The sequence below is a fragment of the Haliotis cracherodii genome, unplaced genomic scaffold (genome assembly GCF_022045235.1).
Source record: "Haliotis cracherodii isolate W230 unplaced genomic scaffold, xgHalCrac1.p SCAF_4, whole genome shotgun sequence".
Classification (NCBI taxonomy): Eukaryota; Metazoa; Mollusca; class Gastropoda; order Lepetellida; family Haliotidae; genus Haliotis; species Haliotis cracherodii.
In genome coordinates this window covers 2306332-2318917 of record NW_027266297.1, presented here as the reverse complement: position 1 = coordinate 2318917, position 12586 = coordinate 2306332, and the positions used below count along the sequence as shown (strand labels likewise).

The 12586-nt window shown below is 39.9% G+C and overlaps 1 protein-coding gene across 2 annotated transcripts in view; it reads left to right on the top strand.

The window, feature by feature from the left end:
- The window catches only part of LOC139478824 (maltase-glucoamylase-like), a 69170-nt gene that overhangs the window by 14097 nt on the left and 42487 nt on the right, over positions 1–12586 (top strand). For both annotated transcript variants that reach the window (XM_071261484.1, XM_071261483.1), the window contains 14 exons: positions 292–408; positions 1252–1378; positions 1846–1993; positions 2630–2763; positions 3044–3078; positions 3722–3838; positions 4071–4219; positions 4560–4644; positions 5327–5383; positions 8038–8168; positions 9055–9143; positions 9553–9602; positions 11651–11809; positions 12407–12462. In XM_071261484.1, the coding sequence (XP_071117585.1) occupies positions 292–408; positions 1252–1378; positions 1846–1993; positions 2630–2763; positions 3044–3078; positions 3722–3838; positions 4071–4219; positions 4560–4644; positions 5327–5383; positions 8038–8168; positions 9055–9143; positions 9553–9602; positions 11651–11809; positions 12407–12462 (1454 nt within the window). The remainder of the gene's footprint in view (positions 1–291; positions 409–1251; positions 1379–1845; positions 1994–2629; positions 2764–3043; positions 3079–3721; positions 3839–4070; positions 4220–4559; positions 4645–5326; positions 5384–8037; positions 8169–9054; positions 9144–9552; positions 9603–11650; positions 11810–12406; positions 12463–12586) is intronic.

The following is a 12586-nucleotide window of genomic DNA, read 5'->3' as shown; positions in this document are numbered from 1 at the left end:
TTTCCGTTGCTTAAGTTATTCTAGTTTTTTGTTTCCGCTGCCAAAGTTATCCTAGATATTTGTTCCGCTGCCAAAGTTATCCTAGTTATTTGTTTCCGCTGCCAAAGTTATTCTAGTTCTTTGTTTCCGCTGCCAAAGTTATCCTAGCTATTTGTTTCCGATGGTTAAGTTATCATATCTATATACAGTTGTAGCCATTGAGTATTGGAAACTTGTTTCAAACTGGCACAATATGCACCATGTAACATACATGTGATATGTTAGAAACAAACATGCAGTCATTATTTCTAGGTGTGGCCAAAAGGCAAGGTTGTGTTTCCGGATTTCTTCAAGAATGTCACACGAGAAGTCTGGTCAGACCTTATTGTTCGCCATCACAGCAGACTCGGCTTCGATGGCCTCTGGATTGTAAGTGCACGTACATACTATATACGCATATTTACGCTTATACACCAACACTTTGCTCCAGGTACCCGTGAAGATCCGGGTTAGAATTGGTCAACCAAAGAAACAATAAAAACAATTGCCCCAGGAAGCACCAACAAATAGCCACAAGTTTCACAAAAAGTAATATGTCTTTGTTGGACAGGCTATACGTCCTGAGCCACATTCCAGAAAGCCATCTTATCGCTAACTCCCATACTTTAACACTGGCTTACGACTGCCGTAGTCGCAGCTTGATCGCTTTGTGGAACTGTGCCCCGAAGTAAATTGTGACTTGAAAGAAATTACTTGGTCCCTAACAGTGACTTGTTTTCTATTCTTTCTGTAACAGACGTTCGAGACAACCCTCACAAAACAAAATTAAAAGTTAAGTTCCTTTACATGTTATACAGATCTGACTGACAAAATCAGCGCCGGATAGTGACAACGTTTCATCTGACACCGTAATGCATCTTCTCGTTTGAAATATTTCTTTAATCAGTTATCTTCTTCATAAGATGGTAGATGGGGAAGGTCTCTAAGGCGCCGCGATTCGCTGTGCAGAGTTGCGTCCCTTAGGCACGCCAGAGACCTATGGTTGTGGGCTCGAATCACGATTGTTTCTAGGTTATCAGCACCATACCCGTGTTCGTGGGTTTCACCGAAGAGGTAAACGTCTGAGACCTGCATCAATTGGGGCTTTTCTACCACATTAAGCTGACACGTCGTGATATAACTGGAATACTGTTAAAGCGGCGTTAAACCCAACTCACTCACTCATAAGATGGTAGACTTCTGGGTGATAATGAACTGTGTTGTTGCTTCAAGGACATGAACGAACCGGCCAACTTTGGGACCAATGAAGAGCGCCCCTTTAACTGGCCGGAAGACGCAACTCCCGATTGGAGTACGAAATGTCCCACCAACAAATATGATGATCCACCCTACAGAACACGTAAGGACATTTATACGGTTTTTCAAACATATGTTAAGTGATACACGGAAATACTTCAGAGGGAATCATTGGCTTTATAAAGGCACTCCCGTGCCCACCTCGCGTTTTCGCCTGATAGTACGATCTGATTATCACTGGGCAACAGTCTTTTCTTGGAAAGCGAGAACGCAACGGAAGTATAATTGGAGTCCCAACCGATACACATGCATTTGATTCGAAGGTTGTTATAATCATTTTTTATTCATTCTCGCGGTAATTCCGGTCCACCGTGAAAAGTTAAATCGCCACTCATCATCACCGAATGATATTGGCAATGGCATGGTATCTCAGTGTGCTAGCACAAAATCAGCATCAGTCCGTACTGGTACAAGCACGCACGCACGCACGCACGACACTATATAATTACAATAATCTTGGACGCGCCGTTACACGCCATTTCACCTCATCTCACCTTTGTCCTGACACAGGAGCCGCCTATGGCCATGACGGGACTGTGAAGGCCCGCCTGTCTGACAAGACCATCTGTCTGTCTACTGTACAAGGGGATGCGGACCAGTTCAGGCACTATGACGTACACAGTCTGTACGGGTGGAGCCAGACCGAGCCGACACTCAGGTGGGTGGAAAACGTATACCAACGTAAACTAACAACCAACTATAACAATTTATAGTGCTGTACTTCGACAGCCGGAACCTTATCCTACAACTGTATTATTTCATTTTGACGCCCATTTTACACGGTGTCATCGCTTTATTTTCAACGGAATTATTTGTTTATAATATTTTGTTTTGTTTTGGCACTTTTGTGATCATATTGTCATGGATGTTGTTGCAATACACTAGGAAGGATGCGTTGTAGTATTGTTTATTTGAATGACTTTTACCCCGCTTTAAGAATTATTCCAGCTATACCCTGCAGTGTCATCCAAGAATGGAACTTCAGACATTAAACCGGTTATCCATGAAGATCCGGGTTAGGATTATCATAGGTCTTCAGCAACCATGCTTGCTGTAAATGACGACTATGCTTGTCGTAAGAGGCGACTAACGGGATCGGGTGGTCAGGCTGCTGACTTGGTTGATCCATGTCATCGTATCCCAATTGCGTGGATCGATGCTCATGATGTCAATCACTGGAGTGTCTGGTCCAGACTCGATTATTTACAGACCGCCGCAATACAGCTGGAATAATGCTGAGCGTTACAAAGAGACTAAAGAAAGAAAGAAACATGACACCAGTATTGTATTCCAGAGGCTTACAGAAGGCTACAGGGAAGCGTGGTATAGTCATCTCGCGGTCCACGTTCCCGGGTAGCGGCAAGGACGCTGGACACTGGCTAGGGGATAACACAAGTGACTGGGAAAACATGAGGTTGTCTATCATAGGTCAGAAAAATATATCTCATCCCAACATGCCCAAGAACGATTCTTTGATTATTACTGAATATAAGAGTTGTTGATTGCAAATATGTTATGTTACACTTACAAGTATCTGTGCAGTTTTCCCTTTTACAAAGAAATCATCTATTTTTAGCACATTTGGCTTATTTGGTGTGAAGTCATTTACCGAAATGGCGGACAAAATGCAAAGAACCTTAAAAGTAATTAAAAGCAGTTCGATTTGGTGATCTCGTGTAGGCATGATCAATTCCTTGTATCTTTCCAGGTATTCTGGAGTTCAATCTGTTTGGAATACCTTACGTAAGTAAAAGGTTTATACCCGCCATAATGTATTTTGTAGGTACATAAAATGGAAATCTTATTTTGAAATACAACCAATTGGTGACGTGTCACGAATGGCTAAAAACAAAGAGCCGTATTGCAACTGATACGGATAAATATTGCGACCCAAAGGTTGCGTGCAAGAAATAATAAGAACGTATAGTTTGAGAATAACCTCCACGGATTATGGATTATCTTTCCTGAGTGAATTAATTGTGTAAAGTCCGCGCCTTGACGAGGGACAGATAATCCCTATTTCCGTGTAACATATTTCAGCGTTGCAAGTAGGTTATACTTTATGAGCAAATGTAGAATAATGTTTCTTGATATCAAGTTGAGTTATCAACTAGTTACTCTATTGACGTCTCTGATAGATATATGGAAGTTGGAAGAACATGAATACATGACAGTTTGTATGGAATGCAACTTCTTTTATTCTTTGGCACCTATTTCACCACACACGACATCAATATGTGCCTCCCAGTGCACAGTGAATACACTTGAACATTTGGAACGAATTACCCCATCAGCATGAAGTGATATTAAGAAGCACGATGAGAATTACTGAAGATGTTGAGTTTTTCACTCAACATATTAACAACGTCATGTGTGATACTTTCAGATTGGAGCCGATATCTGTGGCTTCTTTGGCAACACTACCGCGGAGTTGTGTAGTCGATGGATGCAGCTTGGAGCCTTTTACACATTCAGTCGCAACCACAATGGTCTCAACTATATAGTAGGTCACATAAGTATTTAAAACTCTTTGACATTCTCCTATGACCCTACATAAACAGAAATGTTTTAAGAAAGAAACTGAATTCACTAAATCAATTACCGGAGTGTCTATAGATGCAAGTAAACCCCTATAGATTTCTTTGTTCCAGTTGTTATCTGTCTACAATATTGATGATTCTTAAACTATGTTGTCATGCGTTATAGTCTACCTATGTGTTATGTCCTTGTTTCAGGAACAAGATCCTGGTGCTTTGGGAGATGACGTTGCCCGTATTTCACGGGAAGCGATGGAAACTCGCTACAGCCTGTTGCCCTTTCTTTACCACTTGTTCCACTTCGCCCACACGATCGGGGAGCCGGTGATCAGGTCCCTTGCCCTGGAGTAAGTGGACTATACTGTTCTGTTTGTAAATGTATTGCTTCCAAAACCGTAGTCTTCAAAGACATACAAATACCAGAACATGTTAACTATCCAGAGATATGCCATCACATATTCAGGGATTGAAAAAAATTGTAACCAGTAAAGTTCTTCTTTACTATAAAGAAGATAGATTGTACCCACATCAGGTTTCCATTTATTCAAGAACAATGTTATGGTAGAGATTTGTCAGTGGTTAATTCATAGATAAACCGAATCATATCATTTCAACTCCTTTTCAGCTGTGCGCTACATGTAGGGCCACTTTAATAGGTAAATCATTTTAGTTATTATTGTATTTGAGGTTTCCATATGAAAAGAATGTGTCCACCAACTTTGAACAGTTCATGTGGGGCGGCGGGCTACTCATCTCGCCCATACTGTATGAGGTAAGCCATTCCTGCTTGGTTTACAGTGGGATACAGGCGGATAGAGTCTATTCTGTATCTTGATCCCATCTGATCACAACCAGCATAAAGTCACATGCCATGACCAGAAATGAAGTATCTACCGTGACCATTAACTGTAATTATATAACTATATAAGTATATAAGTATCATGACTGATGACTTATGCCATATTAAAGACTTGTGTCTGGTGTCATCACCAGTCGATAGTGAATCACAAACACATATTTACGATATGATCGGAAGCATACAATCGCCTCAACCTTTGGCAGAGATTTGTTATGAAGATAAAAAGGTTTTTTTGCTTTTATTAATGATTATATACTGATGGAGATGAATACGGGAACACTTTTACAGTCAAATCAGATGCTATTATGGGTTCCCAGTCTCGTCTTCCAAGGACGCAGTGGAAACAGTTCACACAAACACATCTCGACTATTAATTCTGACATGTGTTGAATATCTGTGTGGGCTATTTCAAATGTACTGACGTTAAAACTTATTTTCAGAAATTTTTCATTATTCCCTTATTCATCAGTATATATGAATAGTATTCAATTAGTATTCAAAGTATAACAGTAACACTGTCCGCTGTACACTGTGCTCGAAGAAATAATTGACAATAGTATGACCCTGGATATTTTCTCCTCACATTTGTTTGCAGAATCAAACCGTTCTAAAAATGTATTTCCCCGGGGGAAGATGGTACAACTTTTACACGGTCAGTATGTGTATCTACCTGAGGTAAGATGGTACAACTTTTACATGGTTAGTATGTGTATGTACCTGAGGGAAGATGGTACAACTTTTACAGGGTTAGTATGTGTATCTACCTGAGGGAAGATGGTACACTATTTACACGGTCAGTATGTGCATCCACCTGAGGAAAGATGGTACAACTTTTACACGGTCAGTATGTGTATGTACCTGAGGGAAGATGGTACACTATTTACACGGTCAGTATGTGCATCTACCTGAGGGAAGATGGTACAACTTTTACAGGGTTAGTATGTGTATGTACCTGAGGTAGGATGGTACAACTTTTACAGGGTCAGTATGTGTATCTACCTGAGGGAAGATGGTACACTATTTACAGGGTTAGTATGTGTATCTACCTGAGGGAAGATGGTACACTATTTACAGGGTTAGTATGTGTATCTACCTGAGGGAAGATGGTACAACTTTTACAGGGTTAGTATGTGTATGTACCTGAAGGAAGATGGTACAACTTTTACAGGGTTAGTATGTGTATCTACCTGAAGGAAGATGGTACAACTTTTACAGGGTTAGTAAGTGTATGTACCTGAAGGAAGATGGTACAACTTTTACAGGGTTAGTATGTGTATCTACCTGAAGGAAGATGGTACAACTTTTACAGGGTTAGTATGTGTATCTACCTGAAGGAAGATGGTACAACTTTTACAGGGTTAGTAAGTGTATGTACCTGAGGTGGGATGGTACAACTTTTACAGGGTTAGTATGTGTATGTACCTGAGGGAAGATGGTAAACTTTTACAGGGTTGGTATGTGTATCTACCTGAGGGAAGATGGTAAACTTTTACAGGGTTAGTTTGTGTATGTATCTGAAGGAAGATGGTACAACTTTTACAGGGTTAGTATGTGTATCTACCTAAAGGAAGATGGTACAACTTTTACAGGGTTAGTATGTGTATCTACCTGAAGGAAGATGGTACAACTTTTACAGGGTCAGTATGTGTATCTACCTGAGGGAAGATGGTACACTATTTACAGGGTTAGTATGTGTAAGTACCTGAGGGAAGATGGTACACTATTTACACGGTCAGTATGTGCATCTACCTGAGGAAAGATGGTACAACTTTTACAGGGTTAGTATGTGTATCTGTCTGAGGGCAGATGGTACAACGTTTACACGGTTAGTATGTGTATCTACCTGAGGGAAGATGGTACAACTTTTACAGGGTTAGTATGTGTATCTACCTTAGGGAAGATGGTACAACCTTTATAGGGTTAGTAAGTGTATCTACCTGAGGGAAGATGGTACACTATTTACAGGGTTAGTATGTGTATGTACCTGAGGGAAGATGGTACAACTTTTATAGGGTTAGTAAGTGTATCTACCTGAGGGAAGATGGTACACTATTTACAGGGTTAGTATGCGTATCTACCTTAGGGAAGATGGTACAACCTTTATAGGGTTAGTAAGTGTATCTACCTGAGGGAAGATGGTACACTATTTACAGGGTTAGTATGCGTATCTACCTTAGGGAAGATGGTACAACCTTTATAGGGTTAGTAAGTGTATCTACCTGAGGGAAGATGGTACAACTTGTACAGGGTTAGTATGCGTATCTACCTGAAGGAAGATGGTACAACTTTTACAGGGTTAGTATGTGTATGTACCTGAGGTAGGATGGTACAACTTTTACAGGGTCAGTATGTGTATCTACCTGAGGGAAGATGGTACACTATTTACAGGGTTAGTATGTGTATGTACCTGAGGGACGATGGTACACTATTTACACGGTCAGTATGTGCATCTACCTGAGGAAAGATGGTGCAACTTTTACAGGGTTAGTATGTGTATCTGTCTGAGGGCAGATGGTACAACGTTTACACGGTTAGTATGTGTATCTACCTGAGGGAAGATGGTACAACTTTTACAGGGTTAGTATGTGTATCTACCTGAAGGAAGATGGTACAACTTTTACAGGGTTAGTATGTGTATGTACCTGAGGTAGGATGGTACAACCTTTACAGGGTTAGTATGTGTATCTACCTGAGGTAGGATGGTACAACTTTTACAGGGTTAGTATGTGTATCTACCTGAGGGAAGATTGTACAACTTTTACAGGGTTAGTATGTGTATCTACCTTAGGGAAGATGGTACAACTTTTACAGGGTTAGTAAGTGTATGTACCTGAGGGATCGGGATCGGGATCGGGTGGTCAGGCTCGCTGACTTGGTTGATGCATGTAATCTTATTCCAATTGCGTGGATCGATGCTCATGACGTGAATCACTGGATTGCCTGGTCCAGACCATTTTTTTCAGACCGCCGTCATGTAGTTGGAATATTGCTAAGCGCGGCGTTAAACAACAAACAAACAACTCAAACTTTCCGTGATATTACTGAAATTAATGTCAAGGGACATAACCGCAGTCATTTCCTTCCACTATTGCTGATGTGTCTTTGATGCCAATGATCCTTTAGTTGATTATACATTTACGATCATGAACGGTAATCTGTAAATTATAAAGTCACAGCAATCTGTTTTTCCATCAAGACTGTATGACACATGGACCACGTGAAGCAACGGAGTCGCGGTGACCATGTACAGTTTCCGACATGCTGACTGTGTGTACTGACGGTTTGACAAGTGCTGGTATGTTTCAGCTGGAAGAGGCAACTGGTACTGGACAGGAGAACATGGCGATGCCGGTCAAGCCTGACACCCCAGTACAACTCCATATTCGTGGCGGTTTCATCGTTATTACGCAGGAACCAGCTAACAATACTCGAAACAGGTATTACGGATAATAATAAAAACGATAAAAAGTATCGATAATATATTAAACAAACACTATCATATTCATATCATTCGGTCACAGCCAATACGACGCTTTGTAAACTATACTCCCTCCTAAATTATTAACCAACTCCAGAAAATAATTTCATTTGTGACACTGCAAAGGCGTTGTTGGCATTATGTGAACCAAGAGAAGAACAACTAGTTTCAGTACGTTGAATATAGTTTGCTCAAACAGAGAAAAGATGTCAACGTAACTCTCAGAATGACACTGCTTTGGACTAATACTGGTTGTTGTATGGTATGGATGGGAGTTTGTGCATCTTCCAGAGGCAAGGGCGGTAACTGACTTTAAAAGTCCCGCTGCCATCCTTGCCGAACTAGACTGGTTTTATGGCGTTATATTTTGGCTGGACTAACGTGTCTATGCATAGCCCTACGAAAGTTGCGTAACGAACTGAACGCCCTGTTTTTAAATTGTCATGTAGATTTCGCTCAATTGCAGGATTTGCAAAGCAACAGATGTTTTCCAAAGGTCCTCGTGTTTTTAATCAACATGCTCACTTGATTTGATGCACTTCGAGATGTAAGACCCGTGTTTATCACAATATAGATCTTGATTATCGCTCACATCGTCTTTACGGGAAGCCGCCATTCTGTTTGAGCTAAATGCAAATGATATGAGTGGTTGAATCAGATTTGTCAATAGGAGAGCCATAGAAGGGACATAACTTGTAATATCCAATGGAGGCGCTACGATCGAGCCTAGACATTTCAGCCAAGTTCGGCAAGGGTTGAAACTTGACTAATAGTCAGTTCACTCCCTTGCCTTGGGAAGAAGGAGTTTGTGTTAAATATATTGTTAACTTTTCTCTACACTCAAGTCGCAAGAATCCACTAACACTAAAGATCGGACTCTGCCCTGTGAACGCAGCTAAAGGTTGGCTGTTCTGGGATGATGGGGAATCTATCGGTGCGTACCAGCAAGCCTCGGACTCAGCTTAGTAGAGACGTTTACTTATGCCTGTCTCCGATATACAGAGCAGGGAGGCTAGGTCACGATTGTGTATATACAAAACATCAACGCCAGAAAATAATCAATCTCGATTATCTACCAAAACATATCATTCGGCGTAAAAGGCAAAATAGTGGAAACTGCAAACATATTTTTTTCCGTACGTATCACTAGGGTCACTAGCACTGTGGAGGTTGATTCTGTATTTGCAAGTACATGCAAACTCTTTTCTTGTCAACTGACATACAATACGTAAGCTGTTCTTCATCAGAGGCCTACATCCATGTCCATGGCCTTATTGTATCCTATCATTGAAATATATATTAATAGCAGCATGTTGATTTGTGTTACAACACTCCTGTTTCAGATACCTATGAGAATGGAAATTATTACAGTTCAACTTTCTATACGGAAAATGTAAGTACCTTCTTACCAGAAACGCACATACAACATCCAAGTATGTTTATTTTAGTTCTGTTTTAGTCGTTGTGAAGTGACCCGTAGTAGGATGTCCTCAGTCATTTGTTTTGCGGTGTACATCGTCATAGATTTGATTTTAATGAGATTAGGTCTGTTTCCTGGGCATAACTTGGCAACCGTTCAACATATGACAATGAAACTTGGCATATCCATTGCTCATCAGCTCAACCGGTGACTTTTGCGATCTTGATTTTTTTTCCAAATTTTTATTTTTTACCTTTCCATGAAAACAATTTTGATTTAATCTCAAACTAGGGAAAGGTTGGTTTCCGGACCGTAACCGTTCAACGAGTGAAACTTGGCATATGCATTGCTCATCAGCTGACCTGGTGCCTTTTGCTATTTTAAATTCTTTCCAAAACATATTTTTTACGTTTCCATGGAAACAATTCTGACTTAGTCTCACATGTAAGTCGTGTTCATTTCCAGGACATACCTTTTAAACTGTTCAAGATATTTCAATGAAATTTCGCATAGCATTGATCATCTGTTTAACTGGTGCCCTTTGCTTTTTGAATCTTTTTTAAAAATTATATTTTCTTCCATGGAAACATTTTTGATTTGGTCTTAACGAGGGAAGGGTTTATTTCCGGGTAATAACTTGAAAACCTTTCAACCCTTTTTAACAAAACTTGGCATATGCATTGCTTATCAGCGTAACTGATTGCTATTTTCTAATCTCTCTTATATTTTGTTACGTTTTGATGGATACAGTGAGTTTTCAAACAACTCTAGGCTTTGTTTCCGAGGCATAACTCTCAAACTTATGAATATCTTTGCATGCAACAATACATGTCAAATGGCCACATGCTCAACTGTTGCCTTTTCATATTTTTCAATTTTTATTTTTTTAATTTCTTGTGTTTCCACGGAAACAATTTGGAAACAAGTAGCGCTTTTTTACCGTCAAATCGCTGCATCTAATGAATATTTCTGCATGAAACAATTATCTTTCGAGTCTATCATTTGCTATTTTTGTTTCTTGGATTTGCAAACACATTTACTGTTACAACTTGAGCTAGCTTGGAGACATATGTTTTTGATTAAAAACACATTCTTGTTTCTTGTTTCTTGTTTCTTGTTGAACCAGATGTTTCAATAATCACAGTGAAATAAATCCAGTAATCTCGAAGTGTTTTCAAGACAACTTAACTTGTTCCCACAACATTGTTGTGTCCACGGACAAGACTTCAAATAACATAACCATTATATGTAAGATCCACGACAGTAATGGTGCGATCAGAGAAAAGACACATCAAATGATGCCACATTTAAGGCCAGTGTGTTAACTGAGGATGAAATCTGCATCAACCATGCATCAGTACTTTACTCTTAATCCCAAAGATGGATCCCAAAGCTAAAAAAAACCACACAAGGGAAGGATAATGCTGGGTCCAGAAAATGTACCACCAAATAAAGATCACTCAAAGATCAACCGTAATCCTTCATATAATAGACGAAGGACTTTCTTTATATTGACAGAATGTATTTGAGACAAGTGAAATTATAGCCATGTGGATTCTCAAAAACTAAAAGGATTTGCGTAAATGTTTGTAATATAAAAAAACCCACGACGTTCAGTTCTGTCAACACATTTAAATTTTCAGCTTTGTACTCCTCAATCCCACATGACAACCAAAGGAAAAGCATTATTCGTTGATCCAAGGGGCTTTTATTACCAAACGTGGTGAACGTGGATATAGTTTAATATTTATATACAGACATTCAAGACACATTGTCCTGTGAGAGGCTGGGAAAGACTAAAGTGATACAGGTCTAAGACGCTGAGACAGTAATTCGCTAAATGGGTTTACAGGCAGCATTTATTTAACATTCCCCCACTTACTCACTCTTTAAGTACCTCTACTTTCCGTCTATGCACGCCATTTCCTCTGCCCTACGTCACTTCCTTCTTCTAAAGCAACCTGCTCACTTTCGCTATTACTTTCGGCATTCTGTAAATAGTTGATCTTTGATGGTTACAGAATGTACTTGACCTGACTATCGAACACAATGCAGTGTCGGAGGTCAATGACCTCTACATAGACGACATCTTTGTCCTCGGTGTGAATATCGAAGTCAACCTCGTGAGGCTAATATCAGAGAACAGAGACCTCAACTTTACATTTGATTCTGCTAAAAAGGTAAGAAGATAGGAGGGTATTGTGACCTCAACTTTACATATAGTGACCTAAACTTTCCATTGGTGAAGATCCATGAAGATCTGGGGTTTTCAACAACCCATGCTTGACATAAAAGGCGACTGACGAGATTAGGTGGTCAGGCTCGCTGAGTTGGTTGATGCATGTCATCGTATCCCAATTACGTGGAACGATGCTCATGATATCAATCACTGGATTGTCTGGTCCAGACTTGGTTATTTACACACCGCCGTCATATAGCTGTAATATTAATCACTGCGGCGTTAAACAACAAACAAACAAACCAACATATGGTACATATATAAAAGTGCGGGTACAGTGACCTCAACTTCACATGTGATGCACATATAAATGTTATCCTAATTTGCTGTATATAGGTAAAGCAAAACGGAAAAGTTAAAGTTTCAACCAGTTGCAATCGGTAACTCAATGTGTCCTTAACTCAGTTGACCCCTATCCTACCTAGTAACCAGGGCTTATGTTTTTTTTGTGGTGTATTTGACATGAACTTGAAGACTAGACTCGTAGTGCACCAGAACATTCATCACTCAAGTGTGTCGTGACACTGGATTGTTTCAGATTCTCAGGATCACTGATGACCTACCGGTGAATAAACCATTCCAGCTTACCTGGACGTGAGTATAGATTACGTTGATCAGCTGACATGTATTGAATCGACCTTTAAGAATCATTTTCCAAGAGCCACAAAACATAGCGTAAGTTTGTAGAGATGTGTAGGGTCAAAATATCGTGGAATTT